The following is a 15180-nucleotide window of genomic DNA, read 5'->3' as shown; positions in this document are numbered from 1 at the left end:
AATAACTATGTACCTTCCAAAGCTAATTATAAATTGTAATGGTTAGACCTTTTCAGCATCCTCATTCTTATATTTAAAAAAAAATTATATTAGAATCTCTATAGTTATTTATGTAAGTGAATATTTAACTTCATTTATCATGACGTTATCGATTTTATCAACAAAAACATAAAAATAATAGGTAAAAAGGAAATTTTAATATTTCAATTAGTAATGACGGATGACATCGATTGAGGAGAAAGAGCGACGATAAAAGGCGAGAGCCACTTTATATATGTGTTAGAGCAATTGTCGAATGATCTTTTTGTCGCTCTGCATATGTGTTAGCGTTGACATAATTATTGAGTGGCACATTGACATAGTTGCCGAGTAGCCCTTTTACCGCTCTACATCGACATCGACATCGACTTAGTTGTCGAGTGATGACAAAAAGATCGCTCGACATATGTATTGATCGAGTAGCCCTTTTATCGCTCGGTAATTGTATTAACACTAACGCAGATGTAGAGCGACAAAAGGGCCACTCAACAACTACGTTGATGTGTCACTTGGCAATTACGTTCGCGCCGATGCAGATGCAAAGTGGCCCTCACCTCTTGTTGTAGCTCTCCCTTTTCATCCACAACAGCTACTCACGACTCAACGACGTCGTCGTCCGCCACTATTAGTGTCATCCGTCGCCACCAATTGAAATATTAAAATTAATTTTTTACCCCTTGTTTTCATGACTTCGCTAATAAAATCGATAATGTTCAAATAAATGAAGCTAGATATTTTACTTTCATAACTATATAAGAACTTTGATATAATTATTTTTTTTAAGTCTAGAGATCGAAATACTAAAGGGATCCATTTATATAGAGTATGATATAATTAGCCAATATTTTTTTTATGACCCTATCCACCAATAGTCACCGTTAGGTCAAGCTTCATATGCATCATGTGTTTTAACTTGGTCTGGGTCTCATATGCATTGTGAGACCTAAGAGAACTAGCTTAATATTATAATGCAATCTACGAACATTTTCACCATATATATGGTGATAATATACTTCTTGCTCTTGTACCTATAAACAATCTTAAAAAATATAAATCCTATGGAAATATGAGAATTACTGTGACTAATTTCTTAGATTCACAATGTAGACCTAAACATAATTATTCCCTAAGAAATGTATTGCTACTAAATCAAATCTTGCTATTTACACTCCCAACTTCATTACATAGACACATTCATAAATCCTTTTCCAATTACCCACCAACAAAAATAATCCCCCATAACTGAATTGAATCGATAACATGGACATGACTGTTTCTTTTCTTGCTTTCCTTTCAATCCCAATTTGGCTTCATACACACACATACACATACATACACAATGCAGTAGTGCACACTGTACCATCAAATATACTCTGCCTACTTACCATACGACAGATGGCATCGTGTTGCTCCTGTAATTGCGATAGTATCGAACTCCTGGTGGCCGTCGACATCTATCACCGTGTCGTCGACGACGACTGCAGCATCCTCTGGGAGTCCCTCCTGATCCCCCACAGCACCTCCGCGCACTCCCTCATCGACGGCCGCGACCTCCTATCCTTCTCCATGCACCGCTCCGCCAGCCCCAGCACCCTCTGCGTCGCGCCCACCGCCGCTGGGCTCCGCCGCAACCGCGGGTCCATCGCCATCACCGCGTCACCTTCCTTGAACCTCCGTATCGCCTGCTCTGATCCAATGTCATCGCGCCGCACGCGACACAGAAAAAGAGGAAGGGAAGAAGTGGATGTGCTGTGCCGCACGGGCGTGTACGTACCCATCGCGTGGTGACGCGTTCCCTGTTGTCGCGGTTGCGCTCGATGGGGCGCCTTCCCGTGACGATCTCCACGAGGAGGACGCCGAAGGAGTACACGTCGCTCTTCTCCGTGAGCTGGTAGGTCCGGAGGTACTCCGGGTCGAGGTACCCCGCCGTGCCCTTGATCTGGGTGGAGACGTGCGTCGCCTCCGGATCCTCCGCCGCCAGCCGCGCGAACCCGAAATCCGCCACCTTTGCCCGGAGCTTGTCCGTCAGCAGGATGTTGGAGGCCTTGATGTCTCTGTGGATGATTGGGTGATCTGTCAGGCCAAAGAAATCAAGAGAGTGAACTTTATCTGCATTAATCACAATGCATCAAGGTATTATACTACTTGAAGGTGAGTCCCAGTTTCATTAGGTATTTGGTACGAGCAATTTGGATATGCTAATTGTTGAAATTTTAGAATGCTTTCAATGAAGTTTAGTCTGAAAACAAAACTGGATTTCTAATATCTTCTCAATAATTATCTTAGGAATGTAAATTACTTGTATCTAGAAGATGATTAATCAGATGTCTTACATGCATCATGAATGTGCTTGTGTACATATTTTTATATCATGTTCATAATGAACATTTGGGAACATTATCTATGATATAGTTTGATTAGAGACTCTGTGCTGGTAACATATCACTGTATGCCCTATTATTGGTTCAGCAATTTTTTACAGATTTTTAGGGTTTATTTCTTTGAATCGGTATTTAACTCTGTTTCCGATCAATCATCTTTATAGTTAGTTACAGGATAAGCAGCAATTTCATATATATATACATGCCAAGCTAATAGTTCCCAATATTACTCCTATGCAAGGTTGATGTCCTAGTGGAAGTGATGATAAGATTACAAGATGGAGGTTGATATCACTGATATTGAAGTTAAATTTGATGCAGTGTTCTCTTTCAATTGTGTGCAGAAGTTATTTAACATGTTCTACTCCAAATCTTCCTTCCCTGAATGGTTGATTTTTTGTTTCCTTTAAAAATTAGAGGCATATATTTTGGAGGCTTTGAATTTTGAATCTATGATATCAAAACTGAAGCTCAAGGAATAACCTGCATATGTGTGCAGATAGGCAACAGCATGAGCTACATCAATGGCAATGTTGAGCCGTTGTCCGATCTCTAGACCATTTCCACGTGTTCCTGCATTGCATTAGTTTTCTTTCAAATTTCCATTCATAAAATTGGTCTCAAGTGTCAGAGACTGTAAGAATCTTTATCCAGTACTTTTATGATCTCAAAAGGATTACTGAATCAATTTTGTTTTAAGGTGTATGAAAATAAATTACCTACCATCCAAGTGTTCCCGTAGATTGCCATTGCTAACATACTCAACCAGAATTAGACGTTCATTATCAGTCTCCAGACATCCAAGAAATCGCACTAAGTTCAAATGCTCTACCTTCGACAGAGTTTCGATTTCACTCTTGAATTCTACGCTTAAGTGCACATCATACATATTCTGCCATATTAATCAGTCAGTTTTAGTCATTTAGAAGTATAAAGAACTTCCGTACACATCCTGTATTAAGCATAACTATTCCTTGAGGGTAAGGAAAGCAACAACAGAGAAGAGTGAACCGAGTCATTGCTGCTACTAATGTGTATCTTAGCCAATAGAGTAAGTAAATGGCTACTCACCTTTCTGGCTCGTTTTACTGCAATTAGAGTTCCATCCTTGAGTTTCCCCTTGTATATCGCCCCAAAGCCTCCTTGCCCAATTCTATTTTCTGATGCAAAATTTGAAGTGGCTTTGTTGATCTCTTCTATGGAGAACCTTATTGTTTCATGCTGTGTTTCCTTTTTGCTGTAAGAACCATGGGTTCTGAATCTATAATTGCTCCCGCTACTCATAGTTGACATCTTTGAACCTGCATCGCATCAGATTTAGATAAATATTTTAGCTCTAATGCTTCATCAAAGGAAATACCATGAAACCAAATAAGGAGCTTAAATTTTGAAGGATGATATATTAGTTTCACTTCTCTGTATCAGTATTTGATTGAGACAGTATCCTCTAGATTTCTGACAGAACATACAGAATTTAGGATAAGATGTGAGTGATCTAGGCTCGAGCGTTTTTATAATGTCCTTAGATGGATTTTGCTTGCTTGACAAAAAGAAAAAGTAATCTAAGGGGATGTAATAAAGAAAATGAATAAGATCAAAAAATTTATGATACTGAGAAGATTTAAGATGGAGGGTACAGTATGCTGGCAGGCACACAGAATTTATTCATGCAAAAGTGGTTCTTGTAGTATGCATATATAGATGTTGCTTCAGTTTTAACAGTTTCCTGGAGATATCAGATGGGTATTACGAATTATTTGATGGTAAATTGTTTGTAAACTTCAGGATCGAATTTTTGAAAAATTAATAGAAGCTAAGAGATGGCTCAGTAATCTTATGAATACTTTGCTTTTCTTTAACCTATATATTTTCATTTATTAGTGTCATCCTTTGTTTGTTTTATAATTTTACTTTTCAGTATTTGTTTGGCTGCTACAAATCTGCAAAGAGAATCAATTTGTATGACCATAAGTGGGAAATCCATCCCTTTTATTTCTCCATGTAAACTAAAAGTAACAAACTGGTAAATTCACATATTGCAACTTTCAATCTTCAGCCTCCAATTTGTTTGGAAATTTTGTCTTCTTGTTTGATAAAATTGCATGGGAACAAAAATTTCGGCATTCAAATAAAGAAAGTTAAAGAGTCTATCAGTTAGGGATGAAACAGGGCATACTCGAAGTAGTGGAAAAATCGGAGACATCCCTCGAGCCATCTTCATGTTCTGCTCCTTCACAAGTTGCATGGCGATGAGGGATGAAGCAAGTGACAAATCCTGCGGCAAATTCCTGAGCTTTAACTCTGAACGAGTTTGAACTCCGGAGCGTTGTCTGACTGAGAGAATGAGTGAGAGAAATGGAGCGAGCACTGCCATATGATGAAGCCTGTGAGATATCAGGATCTCGTGGGAGCCTGTGACTGATGTCAGAGTCCTCTTTCTCATCGCCAAAGCCGCTGGTATAATGATCTGATTTCTGCATACGGGAAGCTGGAGATTAAGTTCTGTTGCTACACTCCTTTTCCTGATTTCCCTTCCGGTTGCTAATGCTGTTTGAAGACTTTTTCAAGGTTGCGGTGGTATATATCCAGGGAAGGTAGTCTGCCAGGAGATGCAGGCAGAGCAAGTCAATGAAATTATTTTTGAATATCATGCTTCAGACATTGTCCAGCATCAAGCTGCTGGGTCAAACATGGGTGAATTGTTCGTGCCAACAGCAATGCAGCACAGCTGGATGGTTCTCATCTTTTCTTTCATTTGAAGAACATAATAGGATTGGTTCTGATCAAGCCATTTACTGGTCCTCCAACCTACAAGATGAATTGTTCAACTTGGTTGCCTTCATCAATTTGAGGAATCTGGTATACCCACTCTGCAAACTTCTACTTGCTGAGTTTTCTGGAGACCATATCAGATGATAAAATTATTATTCGTGTTTGAACAGGTCATAGTCTTTGCCCTTGCTTCTTTCAAGGATTATCATCTTCTTCATTGCAAAATCGGAGTTGACATGTGTGGGCAGATTTGTTGCTCTTCCTTTTAAACAAATAGATCATGATATTTCAAAGTCAACTATGAGAGATTGCCAATGAATGCTGGAAGCTGTAGGAATATCTGTTGCGGTAGCTGATTCCAAGACAAATCTATTGATTGGTTCTGCTAAGCAAGTGCTGCTGTCCCCAAAGCAACCAACTGCTCCGCTTACAGAATAGATAAAGATTACATGAATAGCTTTATGGTAGCTGTGGCTTCATTTCCTTCACGAAATCGTTTCCAACTTGTCCTTAAGTTCACCTTTTTTGTGAACCGAAGGAGAAGCTTTAGATTATTTTGGTGGAGTTGAATCATACCAAGGTGAAGAAAGCTACCCAGCTTTGAGAGGTAAGAAATGAAGAACATGTTTTTGCACATTCTGTGCACTGTTGAATGCCGAGAAGTATACACAGTGATGTATTGCTATCGAGAAAAAAAAAATTCTGTCATATTTGGGTAAAGTTAAATAGAAATATGTGAAATTGATGTTTGAAATCCATTTTATGACAGTACTCTGACAATTGTTATTGTCACAACTCAACCTTTTTTCATCTGGTCAGGACTCTTTGTGTGATAACTAGGAAATTGACATGTATATTTAAGAACTACTTAGTTGGCTGTCTGCAAATCTATTTTTCAGCAAGTTGCAAGTGTCATATGATTAAATTACTTTGTTCCCTATGATTTGAAATGTTAAATATCACACTCGTAAATTGCGTTGCAATTGACAAGTGGCTGTTGATAGGGTAAGGAACAAAGGGGTGATGACGTGGCCAAAGCAGCCACATCACTTGTGGAGGCAAACAAATGAAGGGTCAAATCCAGGAGGCGGAGGAGAGGATTGAGGATGAGCGTGAAGAGATAAAGAAGAGGACGGATCGAGGATGAGTACGATAATGAAGGCGGTGGATGAGGGTGGCAATGGAGGCGATGGATGAGGATGTGACGACGATAACAAATAAGGGCGAGAGTGGAGGTGACAAACGAGGAGCAGCACGACGAGGTGAATATCAAAGTAATTTTATCTTTTGAGAAATAAAAACATTATGTGAGAATAAGATAAAAAAGGAATGTATTTTGAAAAAATAAATTTTTATTTTTATTTTTGAAAAATATCCAAACATATTAAGAGCAATTTAATATTTTAATAATTAGATAATTTAACCAGTGAATCGAATCAAAAATGTCTCGTTAACTATGCCACGTAGACGTCAGTATCCAACAATAAAAACTTCGAGGCAGATAAGATCCGATGTGGCTGCTGACTTTGACGCACCAGAGATTTGGAATCTTAAAGCACCGGGCGCTCCACCGCCACCACACGCCACAACGAATGATGAGCATTTGCCGCACCACAGACTACTTATCTCCTCCCCGCCACTCCCTCTCGTCTTCAATCATCCGATGCCCGCTTGAGCCTAATCCACCCTTCGTGGTGAGCGGCTTCCCCTACGTACGAGCTCGACGAAATGGAGACGGGAGCAGCGACCTGCGCACGCGGCGTCATCGCCCACAGCGTGCTGTATCAGTCGCGCTTGGCCGTGCCATCCTCTGCTCCCTCCCTCCCGCGGTCTCACAGGCACAGCGTACGAACGCTCGCCCGCCTGCTTTTTGACTGCACGCCACGATCTCCTTTAGTAGTAGTACTTCACCTCTGCTTCTGCCTTCTTCTCGCAGGGCCTCAAGTCGAGCTCCATCTTCGGCGAGACCCTCAGACTGACGTCGCCCAAGTCGAGAGCTTGCAGGGCAGTAGGCAGTTCGTCCCTCACCACCAAGTGTGAGATAGGGGATAGCTTGGTAACCTCTACGGAATGAGAAAGATAGATCATTACTTGCTCCAAAACCGAAGGCACTAAACTCATGTATTGGAATCGTAGGAGGAGTTCTTGACCAAGGCAACACCGGATAAGAACCTGATAAGGTTGCTGATGGCCATGGGGGAGGCTCTGAGGACCATCTCCTTCAAGGTGAGGACTGCATCATGTGGTGGGACTGCCTGCGTCAACTCCTTCGGCGACGAGCAGCTAGCCGTGGATCTGCTCGCCAACAACCTTCTTTTCGAGGTAAGTCAAGGCAGTCGATTCAAGAAGAGACACTGTCATGCTTTATCCTCCAATATCATCATCAACATAAGGATCAATATGATTTGTTGATCTCGTGTACCTCTCACTTCAGGCTTTGCAATACTCGCATGTTTGCAAGTACGCGTGCTCCGAAGAAGTCCCCGAGTTGCAAGATATGGGAGGACCAGTGGAAGGTAAATATGACTGATGATTCTCTTCTGTTCTTTGATTTATCTTCCCACACGCTATAGCAATGTGAAGATGCTGAACTCAAACAGCATGATTCATGTGTCTTAGTGCACTAATAATATGAAACAAAAGAGCAACACACCCAAAGGCTCCAATCAGTGCGGGTGTGGGGGTCAACGAGAATGAAGAGAAACAGTACAGTGCAACACCGACACATATGCCTCACCTACCTCTTCTATCTCCTTCGGCGTAGTATTGCTCTAGCTCACCTGCCTCCTCTTCCTCCTCCCTCGTTGTTAGTGAAGCAGATGCCTCATCTGCATTCTCATTCTCCTCTAGCGCCAAAGCAGATATAGAGCAACACTAGAGGAGGCAGAGCAACGCGACATCAACGCAAATGTCTCACCTCCCTCCTCTTCCTTCTCAAGCACTAATACAAATGCCTCACTACTCTGCCTCCTCTTCCTCTTCATCATTCATGTTCAGATCGATATCGACAAGGTCGACCATCACATCGTTCTCATCCACTACCACCATTGAAATTATATTTTTTGTATTATTCATGCCCATGCTGTCATGTACTGTATCTTTCGTCAATAAAACCAACGACGTCAGGGTAAATGAAGTTAGATATTTTACTTTCATAATTATAAAAAAATTAATATTAATTTTTTAAATTTAAAAATCGAAAGGATAAAAAGATCAAATGACTCTAAAAAAAAAAAACTTTGTGAGGCGCAAAAATAAAACAAAGGACACAATCTAATCAAACCTGTCTGCTACCTGTGGAACTCAGGTGGGTTCAGTGTGGCCTTCGATCCCCTCGACGGCTCCAGCATCGTCGACACCAACTTCACAGTGGGCACCATCTTCGGCGTATGGCCCGGCGACAAGCTCACCGGCGTGACCGGCAGAGACCAAGTCGCCGCCGCAATGGGCATCTACGGACCTCGCACCACCTACATCATTGCTCTCAAAGACTGCCCTGGAACCCATGAATTCCTTCTCCTCGATGAAGGTTGGTTCTCCTCCGCCTCAATCTCCCTTGTACTAATGCCCAACAGATTACATCTCACTTTGCACCACGGCTTCAGGGAAGTGGCAGCACGTGAAGGACACGACATCGATCGGTGAAGGCAAGATCTTCTCTCCAGGCAACCTTAGAGCTACCTTCGACAACCCTGACTATGATAAGGTCATCATCGCTTTTGCTTCTCTGAGATCGTGTAAGAACAGTGTTGAACTCGAAGTATGTGTGCCTGCAGTTGATCAACTACTACGTGAGGGAGAAGTACACGCTGCGGTACACCGGAGGAATGGTGCCTGATGTCAACCAGGTAATGTGATGCACACCGAAACCACAAGAAGGGCTCAAGATATTACCGAGGCATATGATCAAGCACCTTGTGTGCATGTGTAGATCATCGTGAAGGAGAAGGGCATCTTCACCAACGTGACGTCTCCGAGTTCCAAGGCCAAGCTGAGGCTGCTGTTCGAGGTGGCGCCTCTCGGGTTCCTCATCGAGAAAGCAGGAGGGTACAGCAGCGACGGCACCCGGTCGGTGCTGGACAAGGTGATCGAGAACCTGGACGACCGAACTCAAGTGGCTTATGGGTCCAAGAATGAGATCATCCGATTCGAAGAGACTCTTTATGGCTCTTCGAGGCTCAACAAGGCAGGTGCGCCTGTTGGAGCTGCTGCCTAACTCTCTCTCATCAACAGCACTGCCTTCACCATCAATCTACACAAATCGAGTCACAAGTCTGATTCATGAGTTGAAAAGAACAAGAGATGACAGACTTCATATCAATTCTATTCTTTTTCATGTCATCTTCTACTTGTTTGGAACATTTTCTTTTGAGCTATGAAAGAGAAAAGAAAAAATGCAAGTATTATGGCAATTAATTGTTTATAGTCTTATTCCTCATCTTTTTTCTGATATTTTTCCTAACTTGAACCAATCCAGACCACTCGACAGCTTATGGACTTGAAAGAAGATTTTTAAGTGGCAATATGGAACTGTGACTAATTACATCAAATTATAAATGCAAAGAGTGAGTTAAGAGCAAAGTTTATTGATCATGTCCTGTTTATTCAACCCAAGAAAACAAGATTACTTACCACAACACATACAAGTCCAATTCCTATCTAACACCATGTAGTTGACACAACAATTAGATTTTACATCCCAACAGCTTTCATGTTTTGGTGCAACATTTCATAACAGATTTAGACAGAAGAAAGTAAGCAGTGACATCTCAGATTGCATCTTTAACTCCAACCTCTCAGATCTGGTTTTTCTTGATGGGACTCAACCCCAGTACAAATTAAAATGGAAACATTTTCAGCCGGATGCAACGAGAAAATCCTCAACTCCTGCGTCCAATCTGAATATTCAAGTACACACGATAGACAATGAGTGCACTATACATGTAATTTCTGAATATTCAACAACAGATTCTCTTCTAGATGGCATCATCTGCGGTGACAAAAAAATGTAGACATGATCAAATGATGTTAACTCAATACTTTCGGCAATGATAAAAATGAGTCTGACCTTTAAGATGAAAAATTAGGCAGATTTCTGACATCTGACAACAGAAGGTTATTTGCTTCGGACGTACTGGTAAAGATATGTCCTGTGACATAAATGCCAACATAGAGGATTGATGCTCCATTATTCTGAGACCTCGAGAATCTTCAAAGGTAATCCATTCTACTAAAATCAGCAGTATCAGGCATCCAAACCATTTCACATTCTGACTTTATATATCTAGTCCAACATTTGGATGAGTAACCATGACTGGAACACAAATTGCTGAATAGAAGATGCAGACAACCATGATATATGTAGGTTTTTCATATAATCTTTATGTGTTTAGTCATGGTAGATAACACAACCTGAAGACCTAAGCATAACTGGACTGAAGTTTTGTGATCTCACCTGAAAGCATAAATTAGTAAGTTAATTTGCAGGAAAAAAAACATCAATACCTAAAATTTTTAGCTTGAAATGAATAGCTGGACAAGAAAATGGGGTGTACAATAATCAAGTTTGCTTTCAAGTGTGTATTTGAAGTTATTCTCTGATTAAGTGCAAGACAATAAATTAAACTTATGCCTTAAGCTTGAGAGAGAATATGAGAGTTCATTTATTTTTAACCTTCAATCAGAAAACTAATGTCATAAATGAAAAGAAAAAGTTATTTGAACATTTTGCTCGAATAGGTTACCCATTGGTACATCATTTAATTGAAGAAGTATATCCATTTGACCTAATGTAATAAATCCAAAAATAGAATAATTTGGTACAATACTACAAACCAATCTCTATATGTCACAAATTTCTGTTGTTCCTGAAACTTGTCCTGCTATTCCTCATTTTCTTTTCCGATGGAAGGGCCCCTGACAGATCAAGTTTTATGATCTGAACTAAGAAAGTGGAGTCTCTGTAGAACATGAAGGATCAAAAGTTGTCAGCTTATCATAGTCGCAGTCTACATAATGCACTCTGATTTGCTGAGCTCTCAAAGCCAGCAATTGTAGTGACATATAACTGGATGGCACCTAGACCTTTTAGGATATAACATAAGCTCATACCAAAGATATAAAGGAAACAGAAGAAGGTGACTGTCGACTGATGTTGCAAGGCAATTTTAAGTTAGGAAGCTAGGTTTTAAAGACTTGATATTGCGAGTACAACAGTTGATCAAATGACATTATAAGTTACTAAATGACAGATGGTTACTACAGAGAATTTAAGTTTCCCAACCCACTTTCTTGATTGTTTTGAATGATACGTGCATTCATCAGAATAGCTAACTATTATATTGAAGGAAAAGGAAGATCTGGCTTCATATAACAAATAGGAATGTTGGGAAAGATAGAAAATAGTGATTGCTATGGACAACATTAATGTTAAAACACTTTACATGTCATAATTAAATTGATATGATAAAACACTTTACATGTCAACATTAATGATATGATTAATGTTAAAACACTTTACATTAATGTTAAAACACTTTACATGTCATATACATGTAATTTGTATATGATATATAGTGAAAAAAAATTATACAACTGTTATTCCTAATATATAATGGTCTTCATAAAGGAAGATAACAGCATTTTCTTGATACAATGTCAAAATGGGTTGTTTTGGATGTTCTTTTTTAAATTGATGTTATTGCATGTATATAAAATAATGGACCCTCCAAAGTCAACATAATAGCTGTTGTGACAACCATGATGACCATTATTGCAATGTTTGCAAGTGTGGCTAGTTTGTAATGAATAGCACCTTCTACCAAATGCAATGAAATAATGGTGACCGAAAAGGTATTACAACAGCCTCCTCTATGAGAATTTAAAGCGTAATATATTTTCTAATAACTGCTATAATCATCAGAAATTTATCACTAGCTCCTCTGCGAAGTTTATCAGTACCAGTAAGAAGATGATAGATTTGTCAAAAGGCAACTGTTTAGCAGTTAAAACTCCCAACTGTATAAATACTAAGATTAATATAAGAAAAAAATGACCACGTTTATTAAAATTTCTGGTGTTACTTATCCTCTGCAATCTGATATCAGTTTGCAGTTGTGCAACTGATGAGGAGAGACAGGAACTACTGTTTTTTTTATAGAGCTTAAAAAATTGGGCAATCGATGACAAGTATCACATGCACTAACAAAATAAAAAAATGAAGTTAATGAAGAACTAGTACCTTGTGGAGCAAATTACTAGCTCAATACAATCCTAGCATGTTCCTTATAAAATAGTGTGAATTAATAACCCTACCCTTCCCTGACCCTTCATGCTTCCGGCTGTTCCGCACTGGTGTCAAGTAAAACCGCAGCATACCATTGTCAACACAGTTCGGAGAGTACCTAGCACTTCGATTCCTCTCCAGCACAAGCTCCTCCCTCCTTTTGTTACTGTGCCTGTTACTCTCCAGACTGCTCCGGCTCACACCCCCATAGCCAAAACTACCACTAAAAGATCTCCTGAAGCCTACACTGCTGTTGCTCTGTAAAATTCTGCCATTATAACCCGGATGAGACCTTAGTGTCGGCCAGGACTCAGATAAGGATCTCTCCGCCATGTCTGCCCTACCTCTGGTGCTGCTTCTTCTTCGCTGTATAAGCCCCCAAATGTTCCATGCTTTGCTCCATTTCCTGGGCTTCTTTGTGGCAGAACCCTCATGAAGGTCTCCAGAAGGTGCATCTAATCTCCCAAAACACTCATTCCTGAGAGACTTTGAGCTCAAATCTCTTAATTCCCGGTCTTCAAGTACATTGGCATGGTGGAAATGGTAAAACTCGGCGCTACCAGCAGGGGAGACTCGCGCAATGGAAACAGGCTTCACCTCAAAAGGCTGCTCTCGGATGGAGTTGGAATTGGACCGGTCAAGGCTTCGCCGGCGACGGCTGGATGAGGAGTCCAAATAGTAGTCCCGAGTTTGTGCAGACCCGCCAGGGGCGACAGCATCCTCCTCCACGGGGATCAGGCTATCCGGTCGGAGGATCGCAGCGGCGGTGGCGTCTTCAACGACGGCAAACATGGGAGGCAGCCGAGCGAACCCTGATCGGCCTCCGGTCAAGTAGCCGTCCCACGAGGCCCTCGACTCGTCCAACGAGAATCTCGGGTCGTCTAAGGACATCCGACCAGTGTCTAGGGAGAACCTCGGGTCGGTGTCACAGGATCTCCGGCTAAACGCGTCCACGGCCGCCTCCGACTGCGTGTCGCGTAGCCGATGGGAGGATTTGGGCGGCTTCTCAGCCGGCGTAGCTGCCGCGGCAGCTATGCCGCCTTGCTTCTTGTCCTTGTGCTTCCTCCGCCACTTCTGAAGCTTCTTGCTCAATCCGGAGGCGGCGAGCCAGAAGCTGTCGGCGATATTCTTGGGGTCTTTGTGAGGAGGCTTCTTCGCTTGAAACTCGTGGTCTATGTGGTCCTTCATCGGCTTCACCTCTGTCTCCTCAAGCCGCTCCCCCCGGTCCATCTCCAATGACGATCCCACATGGATCATGGGATCCGCCGCCCTGATCTCATCCGCGTCGTCCTCCTCACCGAAGGTTTTGAGCGGAGGGGCCGCACCAGAGGAAGAAGGAGCGAACCAGAGGTTCCGGAACTGGGCCTCGGTCCCTCCGCCCTCCACCGATGCAGATGCCGAGGGAGCCAAGGGCTGATGGCCGCGATCCAATTCGTCCTCGCAGAAGAGGGACCAGAGGGTGTAGCGGCCGCGGGCGTCGCAGGACTTCCGCTCGGTCTCGAAGCCGGAGGCGCAACGAGCGGAGGAGAACGATTTGCAGCGGCGGAGTTCGGGGCGGAGGAAGGAGGGGGGATTGGAGGCGGAGGCCCTGGGGAAGACGGACCTGAAGGCGGAGACGGAAGACGTGGAGAGGCAGCCAGGGGTAACGTCGAGGCTGGCGAGGCGCTCACGAAGGCAGGAAGCGCAGAAGCCCGTGACGGTCTGGTCGGGGTGGAGGTCGCAGGTGGAGACCGAAAGGTAGAATGGCGGCGGCGCTACGATCTCGAGAGCCATGGAATGCGGTTGCGGCGGTGCCTCCTCTCACTCTCTACTTAGCAAGTTAGACGATCAATCATTTCATCGAACAGCATATGCTCAATGATGAAGAAGTGAAGCGTGGCGTGCGTAAGAGACAAAAGGATTTAGATGATGAGAGCGTGAAGCCAAAAGGGAGGGGGGGTGGCGTGTGTGGGAATCAAAGAAGGGTATAGTTATGATTATGGGCTAAAATAAAAGAAAGAAAAGAAATCGGATGGGAGCAAAAACAAAAGTAATCGAGCCTCGTCCGTGCACTTTGGGACTATCTATTTATTTAATTGTTTGATTACTTTCTTTTCCTATTTAATCAGATTTCATTCGTCCACGAAAACATCTAACGATCGGATCTGATAATACTATTGGCTTATTTTCTCTTTAGCATCTCCATCTTTAAATTTAAAAAACTTATATTAAAATTTTTATAGTTATAAAGGTAAAATATCTAATTTTATTTATCTTAATATCGTAAATCAAAAACACGAAAACGATTGACAAACAGATAATTTTAATATTTTAATTATATTTTTATTTAAGACGAATTGATAATACCGTTGGAGCCATTGTAACGGATGAAGAGAGAGTACAACGATTAAAGATGAGATAAAGAAGAAGAAGAAAGAGGATGATACAAATATCGAGTAATTATATGAGGTAATTTGAAATTAAGTCTCTAAAAATGATCTAGTTTCTATCATCTTAATTTATTTATATTATATTTTAATAATTTATATTTATTTTTTATGTTTAAAATATAAAGTTTATGTTATTATTTATTAACATCATGTTAATAATAAATTTACGATGGTTATTTAGCCTGATTCAAACTCGATTTACTTTAGGAGGAGTTTTAGTCTCGCCCAAAGTGCTTGAGGTCGTCAAAGGTGATGCAGATTTACATTTGAGCTT

At 41.5% G+C, this 15180-nt stretch overlaps 3 protein-coding genes across 5 annotated transcripts; 1 reads left to right on the top strand and 2 right to left on the bottom strand.

The window, feature by feature from the left end:
* Positions 1-1175: 1175 nt before the first annotated feature.
* Positions 1176-5069, bottom strand: LOC103983319 (calmodulin-binding receptor-like cytoplasmic kinase 1). Its single transcript, XM_065136146.1, has 6 exons — positions 4597-5069; positions 3492-3721; positions 3144-3312; positions 2904-2993; positions 1814-2112; positions 1176-1721 (listed from the first exon to the last, which is right to left on the bottom strand). Exons 1-6 carry the CDS (start codon positions 4898-4900, stop codon positions 1497-1499), a joined length of 1317 nt encoding a protein of 438 aa, XP_064992218.1. The 5' UTR covers positions 4901-5069; the 3' UTR covers positions 1176-1496.
* Positions 5070-6843: 1774 nt separating this feature from the next.
* On the top strand, positions 6844-9604 carry LOC135629004 (sedoheptulose-1,7-bisphosphatase, chloroplastic-like). Its single transcript, XM_065136082.1, has 8 exons — positions 6844-7037; positions 7129-7248; positions 7329-7514; positions 7627-7708; positions 8500-8721; positions 8798-8898; positions 8969-9040; positions 9124-9604. The coding sequence occupies exons 1-8, from the start codon at positions 6921-6923 to the stop codon at positions 9406-9408; spliced, it is 1185 nt and encodes a 394-aa protein (XP_064992154.1). The 5' UTR covers positions 6844-6920; the 3' UTR covers positions 9409-9604.
* Positions 9605-9758: 154 nt separating this feature from the next.
* LOC103983341 (protein OCTOPUS) lies at positions 9759-14428 on the bottom strand. 3 transcript variants are annotated; one of them, XM_009400566.3, is made up of 3 exons: positions 12433-14428; positions 10261-10647; positions 9759-10182 (listed from the first exon to the last, which is right to left on the bottom strand). In XM_009400566.3, the coding sequence occupies exon 1, from the start codon at positions 14248-14250 to the stop codon at positions 12454-12456; it is 1797 nt and encodes a 598-aa protein (XP_009398841.2). In that variant the 5' UTR covers positions 14251-14428; the 3' UTR covers positions 9759-10182; positions 10261-10647; positions 12433-12453. The 3 variants fall into 3 exon arrangements, with proteins under 3 accessions (XP_009398841.2, XP_064992153.1, XP_009398849.2); XM_065136081.1 differs by having other exon boundaries at positions 9759-10090; XM_009400574.3 differs by having other exon boundaries at positions 12507-14428.
* Positions 14429-15180: the final 752 nt, after the last annotated feature.

Source organism: Musa acuminata, chromosome BXJ3-1 (assembly GCF_036884655.1).
Source record: "Musa acuminata AAA Group cultivar baxijiao chromosome BXJ3-1, Cavendish_Baxijiao_AAA, whole genome shotgun sequence".
Classification (NCBI taxonomy): Eukaryota; Viridiplantae; Streptophyta; class Magnoliopsida; order Zingiberales; family Musaceae; genus Musa; species Musa acuminata.
The sequence above is the reverse complement of the archived record's forward strand: the minus strand, read 5'-3'. Positions and strand labels throughout refer to the sequence as shown.

What these genes read in the sequence shown, in the direction of transcription:
- LOC103983319 (XM_065136146.1), bottom strand. Translation starts at nt 4,900, where the DNA reads ATGCAGAAATCAGATCATTATACCAGCGGCTTTGGCGATGAGAAAGAG. An exon ending in CTATCTGCACACATATGCAG is followed by an intron (nt 2,113 to 2,903) that starts GTTATTCCTTGA and finishes TTGGCCTGACAG; the next exon opens with ATCACCCAATCATCCACAGA. An exon ending in AACGCGTCACCACGCGATGG is followed by an intron (nt 1,722 to 1,813) that starts GTACGTACACGC and finishes GGATCAGAGCAG; the next exon opens with GCGATACGGAGGTTCAAGGA.
- LOC135629004 (XM_065136082.1), top strand. Translation starts at nt 6,921, where the DNA reads ATGGAGACGGGAGCAGCGACCTGCGCACGCGGCGTCATCGCCCACAGC. An exon ending in ATTCCTTCTCCTCGATGAAG is followed by an intron (nt 8,722 to 8,797) that starts GTTGGTTCTCCT and finishes CCACGGCTTCAG; the next exon opens with GGAAGTGGCAGCACGTGAAG. An exon ending in TGGTGCCTGATGTCAACCAG is followed by an intron (nt 9,041 to 9,123) that starts GTAATGTGATGC and finishes GTGCATGTGTAG; the next exon opens with ATCATCGTGAAGGAGAAGGG.
- LOC103983341 (XM_009400566.3), bottom strand. Translation starts at nt 14,250, where the DNA reads ATGGCTCTCGAGATCGTAGCGCCGCCGCCATTCTACCTTTCGGTCTCC.